This window comes from Nerophis lumbriciformis, linkage group LG09, assembly GCF_033978685.3.
Source record: "Nerophis lumbriciformis linkage group LG09, RoL_Nlum_v2.1, whole genome shotgun sequence".
NCBI classification, from domain to species: Eukaryota; Metazoa; Chordata; class Actinopteri; order Syngnathiformes; family Syngnathidae; genus Nerophis; species Nerophis lumbriciformis.
Genome location: NC_084556.2, coordinates 45,168,044 through 45,188,043, shown reverse-complemented (window position 1 = coordinate 45,188,043; position 20,000 = coordinate 45,168,044). Strand labels below are relative to the sequence as shown.

Here is a 20,000-nt window from a genome sequence, read left to right as displayed (position 1 = left end):
AGGCCAGACCAAAGACTAAATAGCCCTCTGATTAGCGCCCGGGCAACAGGTGCGCGTCCCGGACACCCTCTGATTAGCGCCCGGGCAACAGGTGCGCGTCCCGGACACTAACCAGAGGCAGGTGTATACAATCTGCCGTCATGGCAACAGAAATAAACGAAACTCAAGGTGCTGAAAACACATGTGACTCAAACAAACAAGCTATGATCCGGGCAGCGGATCGTAACAGTACCCGCCCCTTAAAGGACAGATTCCAGATGTCCCTTGACATGAAATAAAACTAAAACCCAAAAAACAAGAAACAGTTCAAGAGTCCAGGGAGGGTGGAGGGAGGATTTGGTGGTGGGTCGCCAGGCCACGTGTCCCCGAATCCACCGGGGAAGAGTCAGGTGGCGGCGGCGAGTGGAACGCCGCTGCCGCAGGCGAGGCGGGCGACCACGGAAAGGCCACATTCGTGGCTGCCGAGAAGGTGGGCGTGAGTGGCGCCAGAAGTTCAGCAGCCGCAGAGTTCTAAGTCTATGTCTCGGGTGTCGCTGCTGTTTGCGCCACAGGTGTCCATACAGAAACCTCAGAGAGCGCCGCTTGCGCAGCCAGACCACTCGAGGTCGCTGAGACGACGATGAGGGCGAGGAAGGTGGCGGCGTCCTGGAAAAGCCCACCGGAGACGAGGAGAGAGCAGACGTCGCCGTGGAAGCAGGAGGAGTCGTCGTCGCCGTGGAGGCAGGAGGAGACGTCGTCGCCGTGGAGGCAGGAGGAGACGTCGTCGCCGTGGAGGCAGGTGCAGGTTCTGGTACCAGCCGTGGAGCAGGTGCAGGTTCTGGTACCAGCCGTGGAGCCGGCGCTGGTGTGGGTACCAGCCGTGGAGCCGGCGCTGGTGTGGGTACCAGCCGTGGAGCCGGCGCTGGTGTGGGTACCAGCCGTGGAGCCGGCGCTGGTGTGGGTACCAGCCGTGGAGCCGACGCTGGTGTGGGAACCAGCCGTGGAGCCGGCGCTGGTGTGGGAACCAGCCTTGGAGCCGGCGCTGGTGTGGGAACCAGCCTTGGAGCCGGCGCTGGTGTGGGAACCAGCCTTGGAGCCGGCGCTGGTGTGGGAACCAGCCTTGGAGCCGGCGCTGGTGTGGGAACCAGCCTTGGAGCCGGCGCTGGTGTGGGAACCAGCCTTGGAGCCAGCGCTGGTGTGGGAACCAGCCTTGGAGCTTGGCATGGTGGAGCTTGGCGTGGTGGAGGTACAGGAGACGAAGCTTGGTGTGTCAGCCGAGGTGCAGGAACAGGTGCTAGCCGAGGTGCAGCTGGAGGTGGCCTAGCTGGCGGTTGTGGCTTAGCAGGACGAAGGACTGGTGGCGGTGGCCGTGCAGGAGGTTGCGGTTTAGCACGCCGGAAGACTGGTGGCGGTGGCCTTGCAGGAGGTTGCGGTTTAGCACGCCGAAAGACTGGTGGCGGTGGCCGTGCAGGGGGTTGCGGCTTAGTACGCCGAAAAACTGGTGGCGGTGGCCGTGCAGGAGGTTGCGGCTTAGCACGCCGAAAAACTGGTGGCGGTGGCCGTGCAGGAGGTTGCGGCTTAGCACGCCAAAGTTGTGCCACCGCACTAGCACAGTTCCCAGTACTAGCCCCCCCCTCAAGACGCGGATACCAGACGCGCTCTTTGCGGTTTGGAACTGTCTTCAAGGGTGGGTGGGGGGAGCTATGGAGGGGGGTATACTCTTCTTCAAATTGTCCAAATTGACTATTATCATCCCCCACTTGAGATTGGGTGGGAGCACAGGGGGAAAAAATATGTGCAGTGGGCGGAGCAATAGTCACTGGGGGCGGAACCAAAGTCACTGGAGGTGGAGTCTGAAAATCAGAATGTGACTGACTAGACTTACACTTAATAAAAATGTCCTGATAATGTCTTATCTTACAATGAAAGTCATTTGGTATTGGCTGACAGAAAGAATTAGAAGATGGAAAAAAAAAATCTTGTTCAATGATGTCATCAGAAGTGGGCGGAGTTACCTCTTCGGGAGGCGCCAATGACATGACATTACTGTTGCAACTGTCCATGTGACTTACAGCCCAATCGGAGAACTGTTTGGCAAAGTGGTCGATGGGGTTGCCAAACATCTGAGGAGGGGAAGTTTGAGCTGCATATAGCTTGCTTCGGTCCGGGGGAGGAGTTTGCAGGAGCGGCGCGTCTTGGCGGCGAGGGAAAGACCTTCTGGCCGGCTTCCGTCTTCGCTGACGCGTCCCGTACTGCGGGGGTGTGGCGATGTCCTCGGGCCAAACGGAGTGGATAGGGACCAGCTTTCCGTTGGGACCCCATATCAGGTCCTGGCGCTCCGAGGGGGAATAGCGAAGAGTTTCCGCCTCCATCGCTCGCAACACCTCCCACGTACCTTCGTCGAACTCCTCGATGGCCGGTGCGGGAGAATTGTCTTCTGCTGGCTTCCTACTGAAACGACGTGGTCGCATGGTGATGCGGGTGTGTTCTCCCAGGGATGCAGACGGCTTCGGACACAGCTTGCAGGTAGGAAAATTATTTATTTTAAATATAAATCATATGATGAATAAACAAAAGACATGCACGTAGCACAAAAGGCAAAACAAAAGGACTAGCGTGGGAGCTAGCAGGAACAAATAGCATAGCATGAAATCTAAGTAGTCGTTAACAGTTGTATGGGAACAAACTAGGAAGCCAGACCGAGTGAGGCCAGACCAAAGACTAAATAGCCCTCTGATTAGCGCCCGGGCAACAGGTGCGCGTCCCGGACACTAACCAGAGGCAGGTGTATACAATCTGCCGTCATGGCAACAGAAATAAACGAAACTCAAGGTGCTGAAAACACATGTGACTTAAACAAACAAACTATGATCCGGGCAGCGGATCGTAACACAACTGAGAACGTGCCTGGTATGTTAACGTAACATATTATGGTAAGAGTCATTCAAATAACTATAACATATAGAACATGCTATACGTTTACCAAACAATCTGTCACTCCTAATCGCTAAATCCCATGAAATCTTGTACGTCTAGTCTCTTACGTGAATGAGCTAAATAATATTATTTGATATTTTACAGTAATGTGTTAATAATTTCACACATAAGTTGCTCCTGAGTATAAGTCGCACCCCGGCCAAATTATGAAAAAAACTGTGACTTATCGTCCGAAAAATACTTACAGTGTGTAAATAATATCTTAGCAGAGGTATTGTTTAATGGCAGAATAGAGCGACTCCCATAGGCTCCATTGTAAGCGGACTTTTGATCACATTTATTTACTGGTTAGAATGCATTAAAAAAAAAAAAATTAAAAAAAAAAAAAAAATTTAAAAAAAAGGTGTTCTTGTCTTACATAAGGATTATGAATGATAGGAAAAATCCCCCCGCCCCGAAAAGAAAATCAGTTTTCCTTTAAACAATTGGAAACAAAGTCATGAAATCACAAGTTGATTTAATTTAATTTAAAAAAAAAAATCTCAAAACATCACAACTTTTGCCACAACTTTCTGAAAAAGCTGCTACAAATTCAGGCATTGTAGGCTGCATCAATGACAAAAAAAGACAGCAAAATTATGGAGGGAATGACTTTTTTCCCTCATTGGACGAAACCTCTGGTAAATTTCTGAGCACTTCTAGGACTATGCCACACAAATTACAGACCAGATGGAAAAAATAACAGACCAGATGGGCGCTGTTCTTTATTTGAATATCAAGATCATATCAAGATACGTAGACAAAGACGTGCAGTACGAATATTACAATTTCAACTTTTGAATGTGTATTATTTACATCTAAATTAAATTGAGCGAGTTATCAAACATCTTTTGATTAGGAACCAGCATCAGCTTGACTGCTGCAATGCCATTTGTTGGCATTTGTTGAATTAAAATATCTAGTTTAAAAATGTACTGTTTCAAACTATAAAAACTGTCAAGAAGCGCTTGATAACTTCATGAAAAAAGGGCGGCATGAACAGAAAGAGAAACAAGGTCAAAGAAGATGAGGAGATGGAAAAGACACACGCTCAGCAGCCCGTGACTTTATTCCTCTGAATAAAAGTGTAAAAGTTACCGTACTTGAGCGGTGAAGAATTATTCATCCGACTAAGGTAAAGATACGATGAGGACACATGCTAATGCAGAGATGTCTGAGATTCAGTCACACCAATGCATCGAGAGATTGATATCACACAACAGCGATAAGAAAATGCAAGTCAGTCTGTGTTATCCTGACCTTGTGAAGACATCAATTGTGTAACCTCGTAAAAACGAAGTCAAAGAAAGCAATGCTATATGGTCATGTAGATAAGCAATAAGGTTGGTTTAGTAGCAGTACCGTAGTAGTTTATTTTAGACATGTTAAAAACATCCATCCATCGAATCCATTGTCTACCGCTTGTCTCTCTCGGAGTCGCGGAAAGCAAAAAAAAAAAAAAAAAATGGAAATCTAATAACATTACTGTACAGTACATAATTAGAAACAAATACTTCACAATAAAAACACATAAAACAATTCAAACAATACATAACGGTTAGGTTTTCCATCTCCAAAAAAGTACTACCACCCCTAATTTATAAATCAAATACCTATAGCTTTCTTATCATTCTTATTGTTTTTCCTATTATTATTTTTGTTATTATAAAGGTTATTACATAGGTTATTTAGTTTAAGTTTAACAACTTTAGACTTATATCTACTGTATGCGAAAGGATTTGGCGTTTCCGGTTCACCCTGTCTCATAAATAAATGATAATGGAAGTGTATCAGTCTAGCACAGTGGTTCTTAACCTGGGTTCGATCGAACCCTAGGGGTTCGGTGAGCCGGCCTCAGGGGTACGGCGGAGCCTGCGCCCCGGAGGTCAAGACACACCCGACTCATCGTGTAAATAAAAACCTCTCCCTATTGCCGTATTATGGATACCCCCAAACAATGTTACCTCTAATTTTCCATCCGATTTGCAGATGTGTAATTTGTAGTGAGTTCATGTGTTGGTTTTGTTCTTTGAACAAGGGGATGTTCATGCACGGTTCATTTTGTGCACCAGTAAAAAAAACATATAACTTTGTCTTGAATTAGAATTTTGTATTTATTTATTTTTTCACTAAAGGGTTTGGTGAATGCGCATATGAAATTGGTGGGGTTCGCTACTTCCAATAAGGTTAAAGGCCTACTGAAATGCGATTTTCTTACTTAAACGGGGATAACAGGTCCATTCAATGTGTCATACTTGATCATTTCGCGATATTGCCACATTTTTGCTGAAAGGATTTAGTAGAGAACATCGACGATAAAGTTTGCAACTTTTGGTCGCTGATAAAAAAGCCTTGCCTGTACCGGAAGTAGGTGTGAGAGGCAAGTGGGACCTGATATTCAGCTGGGAATGACTAAAACAGTAAATAAACACAAGACTCTATTAGCCACAACACAACCAGGCTTATATTTAATATGCCACAAATTGATACCGCATAACAAACACCTCCCACCTCCCGTCCATATAACCTGCCAATACAACTCAAACACCTGCACAACACACTCAATCCCACAGCCCAAAGTACCGTTCACCTCCCCAAAGTTCATACAGCACATATATTTCCCCAAAGTCCCCAACGTTACGTACGTGACATGCACATAGCAGCACGCACGTACGGGCAAGCGATCAAATGTTTGGAAGCCGCAGCTGCATGCATACTCACGGTACCGCGTCTGCGCATCCAACTCAAACTCCTTCTGGTAAGAGTCTCTGTTGTCCCAGTTCTCCACAGGCCAATGGTAAAGCTTGACTGTCATCTTCCGGGAATGTAAACAATGAAACACCGGCCGTGTTTGTGTTGCTGAAGTCGGCCACAATACACCGCTTCCCACCTACAGCTTTCTTCTTTGCTGTCTCCATTGTTCATTGAACAAATTGCAAAAGATTCACCAACACAGATGTCCAGAATACTGTGGAATTTTGCGATGAAAACAGACGACTTAATAGCTGGCCACCATGTTGTCCCAAAATGTCCTCTACAATCTGTGACGTCACGCGCAGGCGCCATCATATCGAGACGTTTTCAGCAGGATATTTCGCGCAAAATTTTAAATTGCACTTTAGTAAGTGTGGCAATGTTAAGATTTCATCATTGATATATAAACTATCAGACTGCGTGGTCGGTAGTAGTGGGTTTCAGTGGGCCTTTAAGAACCACTGGTCTAACATAACTGTAGGTGTGGCGTTACTTCACTTCACACCACACATCATACGCGCCTGCTTTATCAGAGAATAAGATGTGATGCAAAAATTATCTTTAGCTACTTTGTCGCTTCATTTAGTGAGTAGGGGCATGAGAAAAGATTTTTACCGGCAATAACATTGTTTTTTATGTACCGTATTTTCCGGACCATAGGGCGCACCGGATTATAAGGTGCACCGCCGCTGAATTGTCTATTTTTTTTTCTTTTTTCATATATTAGGCGCACTGAATTATAGGGCGCATTAAAGACATTGCACAGTAATATATATATATATATATTTTTTTTTTCTTTTTCTAAATGTAAAACACTTCCTTGTGGTCTACATAACATGTAATGGTGGTTCTTTGGTCAAAATGTTGCAAGGATTATGTTTTACAGATCATCTTCAAGCCGCTTTCTGACAGTTGTTTTGTGGGCGGTCTTATTTACGTGGCTCATCTTCGACAGCGTCTTCTCCCCGTCATCTTGTTGTAGCGGTGTAGCGTGCAAGGACGGGAGTGGAAGAAGTGTCAAAAGATGGAGCTAACTGTTTTAATGACATTCAGACTTTACTTAAATCAATAATGGAGCAGCATCTTCTCATACAGAAACAACCACACGGGAAATGTGTCCCGTGAAAAACCGTCCAACCGGAACTCTAATAACTAAAGTTCCTTGGGTGAATAATTTAAAACTCACTACACCGGTATGTTTTAGCACTTTCATGGCGAGTTTACTGACAGACATAAATTTGAACTTTACACTACTTTATATTAGAAATGGCAACAGCGGAGGATGAATGTCCCATAACAAGAAGATAGAGAAAAAGAAGAAGCTTGTCAACTACGGACGACAAGGGTTGATGCGCACAATTTTTCAGGATTTATGCAGATACCAAATACAGATCAGCAGGTACCAGAAGGTAAGAAAAGTTGCTTTTGCATAATATTGCAAAACAAAATGCCAGATATTATGTTTTACCTTATACACACACACCATAATAATACAATCCATCGAGAATCCATCAAGCGGTGCGGCTTCATAGCTTACCAAAGTCGTACTAAAACATTTTGATAGATTTTAGAGCGCCGTGTGTAATGTTCTCTATTTTCAATGGAACGTTTAAAATGTTGATGTTGTTTACTTGAGACCCATCATAGTGCAGTCTACACGTATCTCTTATTTTTGACTCCCATCTACTGGTCACGCTTATCATTACACCATGTACTAAATAAAATAGCTTCGAGGTGGGTATGCTCAACCAGAACTATTCCAAATTATTAGGCGCACCGGGTTATAATGCGCACTGCTGAGTTTTGAGGGGAAAAAAAGGATTTTAAGTGTGCCTTATAGGCCACGTTGTTCTTTTTAGAATGTAAATTAGCTGACTGCTCTTGCTATACAAATCATATTTATAAGCAAAGTATTACTTGTGTTGATATACTGAAGGTCATATAGAAGAGTACTGTCCTTTTTTGAATGTATAGTTATCCCTTGGCAGCTGATACTGCAATTTAAATTCTGTGCAAAATATGTTGAAACACAATGATCTGAAAATACTTGACACTTTGAAAACATTTTTAATATAGTAGTGAATTGAAAAGCACATGGATTCAGTTGTTTTTTTTTGTCTAAAGTATGTTTTAATAAATATCGAGAATGGTGGACATTCATATGTATTCATAGCCACAACTGAAATTATTATATCGTGACAACCTTAATTTGTCCACAACATTTTACTCGGGATTGTTCCGTCAACATGGACATAGTTGAATTAAGATATAAAATGCTGCTAAAAGACGCCAAATTTCCAACATTCTACTGGGTCGTGTTGACCACGAGAGAGTGATGTAAGTTGGGATGCACGATATTATCGGGGGCCAATAATTACTGACTGATTATGGCCATTTTAACATCACATCGATAATTATGATAATGAAAAATCCACCAATAAATGAGCAGATAATAATAAAGGGGTTAGTGCGTGTGCCTCGCAATAAGAAGGTCCTGGGTTCGATCCTGGGATCTTCCTATGTGGAGTTTGCATGTTCTCCGGGTACTCCGGCTTCCTCCCACCTCCAAAGACATGCACCTGGGGATAGGTTGATGGGCAACACTAAATTGGCCCTAGTGTGTGAATGTGAGTGTGAATGTTGTCTGTCTCTCTGTGTTGGCCCTGCGATGAGGTGGCGACTTGTCCAGGGTGTACCCCGCCTACCGCCCAAATGCAGCTGAGATAGGCTCCAGCACCCCCCGCAACCCCAGAAGGGACAAGTAGTAAATGGATGGATGAATGGATGGATAATAATAAAGGCTTAATCATATATGTGCCAACAATACCAACAAATTATTATTATTATTATTTTTTTTTTCGTAAATAAATACAATCATGTGTGCTTACGGGCTGTATCCCTGCGGACTGTATTGATCTATATTGATATATAATTAGAGATGTCCGATAATATCCGCCTGACGATATTATCGGCAGATAAATGCGTTAAAATGTAATATCGGAAATTATCGGTATCGTTTTTTTTATTATCGGTATCGTTTTTGTTTTTTTATGTATTTATTTTTTTAATTAAATCAACATAAAAAACAAAAGATACACTTACAATTAGTGCACCAACCCAAAATACCTTCCTCCCCCATTTACACTCATTCACACAAAAGGGTTGTTTCTTTCTGTTATTAATATTCTGGTTCCTACATTATATATCAATATATATCAATACAGTCTGCAAGGGATACAGTCCGTAAGCACACATGATTGTGCGTGCTGCTGGTCCACTAATAGTACTAACCTTTAACGGTTAATTTTACTATTTTTCATTCATTACTAGTTTCTATATAAATGTTTTTATATTGTTTTACTTTCTTTTTTATTGAAGAAAATGTTTTTAATTTATTTATCTTATTTTATTTTATTAATCTTTTTTAAAAGTACCTTATCTTCAACATACCTGGTTGTCCAAATTAGGCATACTAATGTGTTAATTCCACGACTGTATATATCGGTTGAAATCGGTATCGGTTGATATCGGTATCGGTAATTAAAGAGTTGGACAATAACGGAATATCGGATATCGGCAAAAAGCCATTATCGGACATCCCTATGTATAATTTATATATTGTGTTTTTTATGTTGATTTAATTAAAAAATATATATATATTTTTTTAAATTATTTGTATTTCTTGTGCGGCCCGGTACCAATAGGTCCGCGGACTGGTACCGGGGTTGGGGACCACTGGTCGAAAGGACTTATTATAAGTCATAATTCAGACCGAAACACCATTGAAAGTCTGCCTGCGCCAATTCTAAGAAAATACTAAATAAAAAATGACTGCAACTGCCATTAAATTGTAGTGCCAAGGTTCAAGGAGCTTTTTTCACTTGAGAGTGATCAAAAACACACCAGCCACTCTGAGCCAAGCAGAACCTCCTGCATGTGAAGTACCACAGCTATATACACACAACAGCAGCCGCCTCTCAGAGATAGTCATCCATGGTGGAAGCTTACTATACACAACCAAAATATAAAGGTGGGAATCAAAATGTTGTCCAGCAACAAGTAGAACGGGATTCTTAATATAGGTGGCCCGATTCGATATGATATCAGCAAAAAAACAAGTGTTGGAATATATGTGCAGTAGCAAGTATAATGTGCGATACAATGTCAGCGACACTGAGATCATCATTCATGCGTTCGTTACGTCTCGTCTCGATTACTGTAACGTATTATTTTCGGGTCTCCCTATGTCTAGCATTAAAAGATTACAGTTGGTACAAAATGCGGCTGCTAGACTTTTGACAAGAACAAGAAAGTTTGATAATATTACGCCTATACTGGCTCACCTGCACTGGCTTCCTGTGAACTTAAGATGTGACTTTAAGGTTTTACTACTTACGTATAAAATACTACACGGTCTAGCTCCAGCCTATCTTGCTGATTGTATTGTACCATATGTCCCGGCAAGAAATCTGCGTTCAAAGAACTCCGGCTTATTAGTGATTCCTAGAGCCCAAAAAAAGTCTGCGGGCTATAGATCGTTTTCTATTCGGGCTCCAGTACTATGGAATGCCCTCCCGGTAACAGTTAGAGATGCTACCTCAGTAGAAGCATTTAAGTCCCATCTTAAAACTCATTTGTATACTCTAGCCTTTAAATAGACCCCCTTTTTTAGACCAGTTGATCTGCCATTTCTTTTCGTTTCTCATAGTCATTCACATCGACGTCCCACTGGGGTGAGTTTTTCCTTGCCCTTATGTGGGCTCTGTACCGAGGATGTCGTTGTGGCTTGTGTATCCCTTTGAGACACTTGTGATTTAGGGCTATATAAATAAATATTGATTGAAACATTGAGATACAAGCAGTACTGCAGCATGTTAACATTTAAATGTCCTCCAATAAACACACACAGTTGGTATTTCCTTGCATTCTAGTCAAGTCATTTACAAAAGGTAAACACAGTAGCTGCAAGCAGCTACACCACAGCTAAGCACACAATAGCACCAGCTAGACATACATAATAATTGTCCTTCATTGAACAATATTGCAGTCTAAAATAGCACAACTGTCAATATAAACGAGTATCAAGTAATTCTAGTTGCATATTGCTTACTAGGGCTCGGTATTAATTATTTTAGTAATCGAGTAGTCTATCAAATATTTTTTTTCAATAATGGAGTGATTAGAAACATCTCACTTGATAGCCTTGATGCGTATTTGGGGAAAATAGTTTGAATAAAACATTTTTTCTGCTTAACACAACTTTCTTTTTTTTTCCTAATAAATGCGCGTCATCAACATTGAAATTACACTTTCAACATGTGTGCATGAATAATAAATATATAAATAAAAATAACTTTGCATCCACAAAATGCAAAATATTTGCAGCCACACAGACCGGCGACCACCATGTGCTCTCTATTGCAGCAGCTCTGCAGAAACTATGTCCGCGAATATCAATGTGGTCCGGATTTTTTAAAAATGTATTAGTTACCCTCTTTAAACAATTAATCGAAGCAACATAATTTATTTGAAGCTTTTTTTCTAATGTAATTCATTAATATAATCAATTAATCATTACAGCCCCTATTGCTTACACGTACAAAGTCGCCAAGGCACAAGTGTATTAGAAAGTATCCTGTAATAAACGTGTCCGCATCATTTAACTTTCTGTGTCATGACCTTGAGTTCATGAATTATTGTGACCACCAGGTGTCGCCAAAAAATCCTATTACTACTCCAGTTCAACTTCAAGACAACAGAAGTCCATTCCAGACGGTTAATGATAAAAAGGTTATTGTGATTTTCATACCTACCATTGTTCTCTGTTTGACTAATTTCACTTAATCAAACCTTTTCTAACAATCCACTCTACAAAATAATAAAAATATGTATAATTTTCTGCTGATATCGCATCGGACCAATATCGCTATCGGCCAATACTCAAGGCTCCAATATTGGCATCGTATCGGGACTCCCCTAATACAGAGGATTTCCAAGTAGACAGTGAAGTTCACAAGGTAATCCCTTGAAGGTTCAGTACTTACCTCCATGTCCTTCAATGTGACGAACCCAACAATGGAAAAGCCATCAATGATGTCGTCCTCTGCAGAAGTAGACTCCTTTCGTTTTCTCCGTGGCGGTTTGGGCCGGGACGAGGAGGGCTTCCTTCCTCCCTCTCGCTCAGAGTCGGACGAGAAGTGAAAGACGGAACCCTTGACGTGATCGTTGCTTATCCACTTTGATGTCCTTTCACGAGTCCTCTCAGACCTCGACTTCCTTTTCTTGCGCAGGCCAGCATGTGGGGGTACACCCATGTCTTTCATTGGGAAGATCCAGATAAATCCTGATTCCAATGAGAAGCGGTCTTCAAAGACCCAAGAGTGGCCCAGAGCAGGTTATCCAAGGGAATGATATCAATATGTTGGATCCAAGGTAAGCATGTAATATCCAGCAGATGAAGCCTCTTACAAGCCAGATAAATTCCGTCTCCAACGACAATTCATCACATCCTTCAGCAGTGTTTGATAATTGATTGGATTGGATTGATAAACAGCACAAAAACAAAGATGTTTCTTCTTCAAGAGTAAGCCAAGGGACCAGGATCCACCACGGGAAGTCCAGCATGTCACGTTACATCTTTCCTCAGCAGCCCGAGGACCGCAAACTGGCCTTCCTGATGGACAAGAAAAGAGAAAGCAAGCAATTGTGGGTGCAACTGAGCTTTGGAGTAAACGAGGCTGTTTACTCGACTAAACAGAAGGTTTCTCCTTAATGCAAAATAATAGTTTGATAGAGATGAATAGTGTCCGCTCTGGTTTGTCAGCTATACTCACACAAAGCCAATTGTACCTTGTTGGGTTCGCTTAGCTCCCGTAGTGTTACCTTCAGTGTCAATCATTGTATCTTTTTGTGACAGTTATATAGTTTTGATTTACAATTCCAACCACATCCAAGACATAATGTCTTACTGTCTCAGTCTTTGCGCATGTTGAGAAAACCCCATGTCAATATATTATGTATGTGTGTTTTATGGATGCACTAATTGATCAACCACAGATCAGTTTTGGACAATATTCATGGAAAAACGATGTCATCGGCCATTGCCAATTAATGCCTTTCAGTGACGATCACAAACACAACATCCATTCTGGCTGATTCCACTTACGAATGCTTTGGGATACGAGCGGTTTCTTTGATATTTGTTATGTTTTTAGTTGCAAGCATAAATTGGAGTTATGAGCCTCTGTGCCGCTAGGTGGTTTATTGAATGTCAGAGTGAATCCTCTAAGGTCCTCCCAAAACCATCCAATCTTATTGGCTAGCATTACCATATAGCTAAAGAGCGACTTAACGTTTTTTTTTCCAAACATTGGAAACCAAACCTTTAGCACTTAGCAGCGATCCTGGTTCTATAAGTCTGCTACGTCCTCTGATGGCACTGCTAATGCTTACTCCTTTACCCACGGCTTAGCTTGAAGCAAGGGTGGTGTCTCCACGGTGGTGTCTCCTGTCTGGCTGCTGCTCATCCAACTGTGATTATAACCTATCCATTTATTTATTTACTTACTGTTTTATTTATTTATTCACTGTTGAGCACAAAAAAATGTGTTAGAAATTGCTTTGCTCATACTGACTAGTACACACAAGCTATGGAGATGATATCAGTAGAACAAACTGCATTTAGTTTAGATAATAATGAGTCATATATTGGAATATGGGATCCATTATTTAAATTTGTTTCAACTAATAAATGAACCAAAATATGACTTATCATATCTTTGTGGAAAATGTTGGACGCGGTGTGTTGTCGGGTTTATGGGATGTGATGCAAGTGTAAGCCACTGTGATACTATTGTTCATTTATAATTGTTTTATTATATTTTATTAATGTTTTTAATGATGATATCCATGAGGGTTTTTTAATCACTGCTATTTTGAAATTGTTACTAATATTGATGCTGTTGTCGATAATGTTCATTTTTGTTTGACTACATTTGGATTTGTGTGTCCTCAATTGCTCTCAATTGCTCTGTTTATTGTTGTTCTTAATGTTGCTGGGACGGGTTTGGTTTTGGAATTGGATTGCATTGTTGTGGTGTTGTTGTGTATTGTTTTGTTGATTGATTAATAAATTAATAAAAAAAAAATAAATAAATAAATAAATAAATAAATAAATTGCTTTAAAACCAAAAGGGGTAGGATTAAATAAAAAAGTTAAAAGTTAAAGTTCCAACAATAGTCACACACACACTATTTGCGGTGAAATTATCCACTGCATTTGACCCATCCCCATGTTCACTCCCTGGGAGGTGAGGGGAGCAGTGAGCAGCAGCGGTGATTTACCCCCAAATTCCAACCCTTGATGCTGAGTGCCACAGGGAGGTAATGGGTCCCATTTGTATAGTCTTTGATATGACTCGGCCAGGGTTTGAACTCACAGCCTACCAATCTCAGGGCGGACACTCTAACCACAAGGCCAGTGAGCTGGTCTAAATAAGATATGCTTCTTCCTATTCCTTTTCGGACATGCTGTAATTAGAGACTGGAAATATGTGATGTAATTGTATGCATGTTCTAAATAAAATAACACCATACTCAAAACCTCCAAGCACATTGCCTGCAAGGTGTCCACTCTTCTGCCCCACTACTCTGATTGTGGGAGATAGCAGCTCCCCTAAATTAATAATCATCACCAGCAAATAAACTGCATTTCTTTTTATCGTAAGTATCATTGTCACTTTAAGGATGACGGTAAACACACGAGAGCAAGCCAGGAGCAGGCATGCTAATAGCTAAGCTTGCCACTAAGTTTGAAACCAGAGAAGAAAAAAGTGCTTGGTAGAGTTTAAGAAGTGTATGTTACAGAAGAAAGTAGGCAGATATGAACAAGAAATAAGCAATTAAGAGTTAAAGAGGATAAGACCCAACTCTCTCGTTTGAATCACACATTAAGAGTGTTACTAAAACGGCCTTCTTTCATCTCCGTAATATCGCTAAAATTCGTTCTATTTTATCCACTAGCGACGCTGAGATCATTATTCATGCGTTCGTTACGTCTCGTCTCGACTACTGTAACGTATTATTTTCGGGTCTCCCTATGTCTAGCATTAAAAAATTACAGTTGGTACAAAATGCGGCTGCTAGACTTTTGACAAGAACAAGAAAGTTTGATCATATTACGCCTATACTGGCTCACCTGCACTGGCTTCCTGTGCACTTAAGAAGTGACTTTAAGGTTTTACTACTTACGTATAAAATACTACACGGTCTAGCTCCGTCCTATCTTGTCGATTGTATTGTACCATATGTCCCGGCAAGAAATCTGCGTTCAAAGAACTCCGGCTTATTAGTGATTCCCAGAGCCCAAAAAAAGTCTGCGGGCTATAGAGCGTTTTCTATTCGGGCTCCAGTACTATGGAATGCCCTCCCGGTAACAATTAGAGATGCTACCTCAGTAGAAGCATTTAAGTCCCATCTTAAAACTCATTTGTATACTCTAGCCTTTAAATAGCCCCCCTGTTGGACCAGTTGATCTGCCGTTTCTTTTCTTTTCTCCTCTGCTCCCCTTTTCCTTGAGGGGGGGGGGGGGCACAGGTCCGGTGGCCATGGATGAAGTGCTGGCTGTCCAGAGTCGGGACCCGGGGTGGACCGCTCGCCTGTGCATCGGCTGGGAACATCTCTACGCTGCTGACCCGTCTCCGCTCGGGATGGTGTCCTGCTGGCCCCACTATGGACTGGACTCTTACTATTATGTTGGATCCACTATGGACTGGACTCTCACAATATTATGTCAGACCCACTCGACATCCATTGCTTTCGGTCTCCCCTAGAGGGGGGGGGTTACCCACATATGCGGTCCTCTCCAAGGTTTCTCATAGTCATTCACATCGACGTCCCACTGGGGTGAGTTTTTCCTTGCCCGTATGTGGGCTTTGTACCGAGGATGTCGTTGTGGCTTGTGCAGCCCTTTGAGACACTTGTGATTTAGGGCTATATAAATAAAGATTGATTGATTGATTGATTGATAGTATAACATCTCTTGGTTTGTCAGCATTGTCACAGTACATGTACAATAAGAGGAGGGTGAATCCATCCCATTCCAAGGGTACTGTTGTATCAGTATATGATCGATACTAGAATGATGTGATAAGATCGATATTTTTGTTTTCTCAAAACAAATTGTACGTATTTTCTTAATGTTTCCGAACACACTCAATAAAATCCCTGGACACAGGAATGATTCGAGGGCAAAAACCAAAGAATTTAAAAGAGTAGTAGATAGTAGTTTTTACTTTTGTTTAATTATTGTGTACTATTGACTTTGTTTGGATCAAACGAATGGTATGTAATAAAAAAGAAGAAAGGAACACGTACATGTTGTTGTAATGAAACCACATCACATGGTCCTTGTAGTCCTGTGTGCCTCATTCAGGTGTTGATTGTCATACTGCAGGATGTCAATCATAATGACAAACTGCCAATGATATTTATTGGTTTCTTTTATCCATTGAGCGTTTGTCTTTTATTTCTTATATGTATCAATAATTGCACCAATAATGCTCTCTTCCATTTTTTTTGGGTTGGTTGAAGTTTATTCGAACATGTACTGTGTACAGATTTAATATGATATGTCACATATTTTAAATGTTTTCAAAAAGGAGTAGGACAAAGCATATCTTATTTAATCCTACCCCTTTTCCAGTTCATAGAAATTCTTGACACATATTTTCCCTTCCTGTTCTCATTTTGTAACACAATTTACATCAATGAGCTCTACAAACAGTTCTCTAAATAAATAGTTAAATCAGTTACGATTCACTTAATGAGGTGAATAATATCTTATTGTCAACAAGTTTTAGACGCTTATAATAATTATTCTTCCGTGTAATTTGTAAACACCCTCTTAAACTGGATCATCTTATTACATTGTTTGACTTCTTTGCTTAATCCATTATATGATTTAATTCCACATACGGATATGCTAAAGGTGTTAAGTGTTGGACGTGCATGCAAATGTTTTAAGTTAGATTTTTGGCCAATGTTATTAGGGGTGTAACGATTGATTGATTGATTGATTTATATTCCTAAATCTCACTTATATAGATCTGTGCTATGCAGGTTTGCCTTCTAAGAGATAATAATCAATCCAAGAACGTCTTAAAAGGAAATCGATCTATTTGATCCATACTAGAAAAAGGAAAACATTGGACTTAAGAATGGCAGACTTTATAAGAAAAAATGTTAGACGTTAAGTCAATTTCTTTGTCTGTGGCGTCATAAAAATGGCGGATAACTGCGGTGGTCGAGAAACGCAAACGCCACAAGACAGTAGTGTAATATCTGTGATGTGTGTGTCTGTGTGTGTGTGTGTGTTTGTGCACGCACGCCTTCAAAAGGTGGTGTTGTCCGAGTTCAGTGTCTGAGCGTGAGTTGGGGTGAACAGCAGCTCTTGTATATACAGTATGTGTGTTTTGACTCCCTGAGTTTGCTATCGCTTGTTCATAAACCGTCAACAATATAAAAACTGTCAGCTCCAGCACAATTGCAAAACCCACGACAAAGACAAATGACACAACACAATAATAAAGCCGCAACACAACGTTAAACCACACAATTTGCGGTCGACAAAGTGGAAGTGACAGCGGAACAAGTTACCGTGACGCACCGACTTCCAAAACACGAGAAGTAATTTAATGAAAAACAAATAAATACAAGAGATGGATCAAGGAGACTATGGAAATTAGGGAGCGATGGGCCAACATCAACAGGGATGAGGGGGCATCACATGTATCCACACAATTTGGACACTGCCCGTCATTGGCGACGCCAGAGCGGAGGACATATACTGTATTGCCTGGTCAGCAAACTCTATTTGGCAGGTAATTTTACTTTTAAAATGTTGGTTACTGTCATTTTATTGAAAATTGTTTGAATGTTTAAAATGTGAGCAGAAAATGCTTCCTCTTGTTTATTCAACCTAAAGTGTTGGTTGCACTTTATTCAAATAAGAGGTGAATGCATCGGCCATTAATTGTTGTTTCCTTACTTGTTTGTATCCATAATTCATTCATGCATTAAATTAAATTAAAATAAATAACATAAATATAGGAAACTTCACCTGCAGTGTCCAGTAGCTACTATTTATATAACATTCACACTAGTTGATTTTTTTTTTTTTAGCTAAAAAGTTACTGAATCGATTTCAACTCACTGAATCGTTTCGGATCGTATCGTTCGGAAAAAAAATTAAAAAAAATTGATTGTCCCTGAATCGTATCGCCAACCACAAAAATCGGATCGGATCGGTGTTAAAACGAATAGTTACAGCCCTAAAGGTTTTATTTCTCGTCTTTTGTTGAGAATATTTTATGTATGTTTCTTGGGTTGCAGATTATAGTGTGCTTTGTGCATAATGTTAGCTGTTTGCAAAAGCACCAAATCATGGAATTTCAATATATTGGTCTTGCATGGATGTCAATAGTGATAATTAAAAAAAATCCCCCAAAAAAGGAGTCTCAACAAACTTCCTAAAATGATTACTTTTTTGTAATGTTTTTTTTTTTTTCATGGATTGTTATGTTGAAATGATCTATGGGAGGGATGTCCGATAATGGCTTTTTGCCGATATCCGATATTCCGATATTGTCCAGCTCTTTAATTACCGATACCGATATCAACCGATACCGATATCAACCGATATATGCAGTCGTGGAATTAACACATTATTATGCCTAATTTGGACAACCAGGTATGGTGAAGATAAGGTACTTTTTTTAAAAATTCATAAAATAAGATGAATAAATTAAAAACATTTTCTTGGATAAAAAAGAAAGTAAAACAATATAAAAATAGTTACATAGAAACTAGTAATTAATGAAAATGAGTAAAATTAACTGTTAAAGGTTAGTACTATTAGTGGACCAGCAGCACGCACAATCATGTGTGCTTACGGACTGTATCCCTGCAGACTGTATTGATATATATTGATATATAATGTAGGAACCAGAATATTAATCACAGAAAGAAACAACCCTTTTGTGTGAATGAGTGTGAATGAGTGTAAATGGGGGATGGAGATTTTTTTTGGGTTGGTGCACTAATTGTAAGTGTATCTTGTGTTTTTTATGTTGATTTAATAAAAAAAAAAAAATTAATAAAAATTTTTTTTAAAAAAACGATACCGATAATAAAAAAAACCTGATACCTATAATTTCCGATATTACATTTTAACACATTTATATCGGACATCTCTAATCTATGGTAATTATACCAAACAAACACAATTGACAGTTTGTGTTTTTTAAGTGCGTAAATGTAGAAAATATGCAGGGGATCAAATACAGTACCCAATGTAGCATTTGAGTAACAACAATACTGCAATATATTATTAACACTGCAATTTTGATGGATCAAAACACCATAAACACATTTGTCATGAATCAACATCACGTGGTCTCCTTGGACGTATGCTTGCTAGCACATGTAGTGCAGCAAACATGCATGATAATTACAACAAAATATAATACAACTTTAGCGTGTACTGAACATTCCTGCATGCAAATAGTAAACTATGCTGCTTTAAATATTTTCCATAAAGCACCTTTATCACGGTGAATGAAAGAGATGTCCCACACAAAAACGCTCTGTTTTATAGAAAACTAGTCTAATGCTTTTTATAGTCAGTTATTATTAATTATAAATATGTGTTTGGTCGGCGCTGTCAATTGAGATTTCTGCTTCTGTAATCCCGCAAAGCCGGGACTGGCACTGCCTCCTGTCCGGGCATCCTTTCTACCACAAACACACACGCACGTAACAAAAGCAAGCCTCTTTTTTTTTTCTTTTTTTTTTCCCAAGACACGTCATGCAAAACCAAGAAATGCAAACCCTTGCCAGCGGGGAGTGAGGGTGGGGACCTTTCGTTATAAGTTGCAGGTCTTCAGTCACTTATTGAAAATAATAAAGCCCGGGTACTGACAAGATAGATCCCGCCAAGGCAACGCGCCTCCCGCACAGACTTCAAGTATCATCCTGGAGACGCGGGGACCGGAGCGCAGGGATATGTCGGTGCCGCAGTGCCGCTTTACAGGCTGCACGCTCCTTCCTCGGTGCAAATAGTTCTGACTAGGAGAGTGACCGTGATCATGTTACATTTATAGAGGACGTGGACAAATTTAAGTACCTGACGCTGACGTTCATATTGCATATTGGCTCTGCTGGACTTAAATATTTCATTACATCAGTCAGTCCCTCCAGAATGTCTAAATTTGCTGCATCTTTTTCATGAAGTT

At 40.8% G+C, this 20,000-nt stretch overlaps 1 protein-coding gene across 1 annotated transcript in view; it reads right to left on the bottom strand.

Annotated features, from left to right (window-relative positions):
- The window catches only part of LOC140679037 (autism susceptibility gene 2 protein homolog), a 671,928-nt gene extending 652,137 nt beyond the window's left edge, over window positions 1-19,791 (bottom strand). The window contains exons 1-2 of the mRNA XM_072913860.1: window positions 19,688-19,791; window positions 11,754-12,382 (exon numbers count right to left, since the gene is read on the bottom strand). Coding sequence (XP_072769961.1) covers window positions 11,754-12,032 — 279 coding nt within the window. The 5' untranslated portion in view covers window positions 12,033-12,382; window positions 19,688-19,791. The remainder of the gene's footprint in view (window positions 1-11,753; window positions 12,383-19,687) is intronic.
- Window positions 19,792-20,000: the final 209 nt, after the last annotated feature.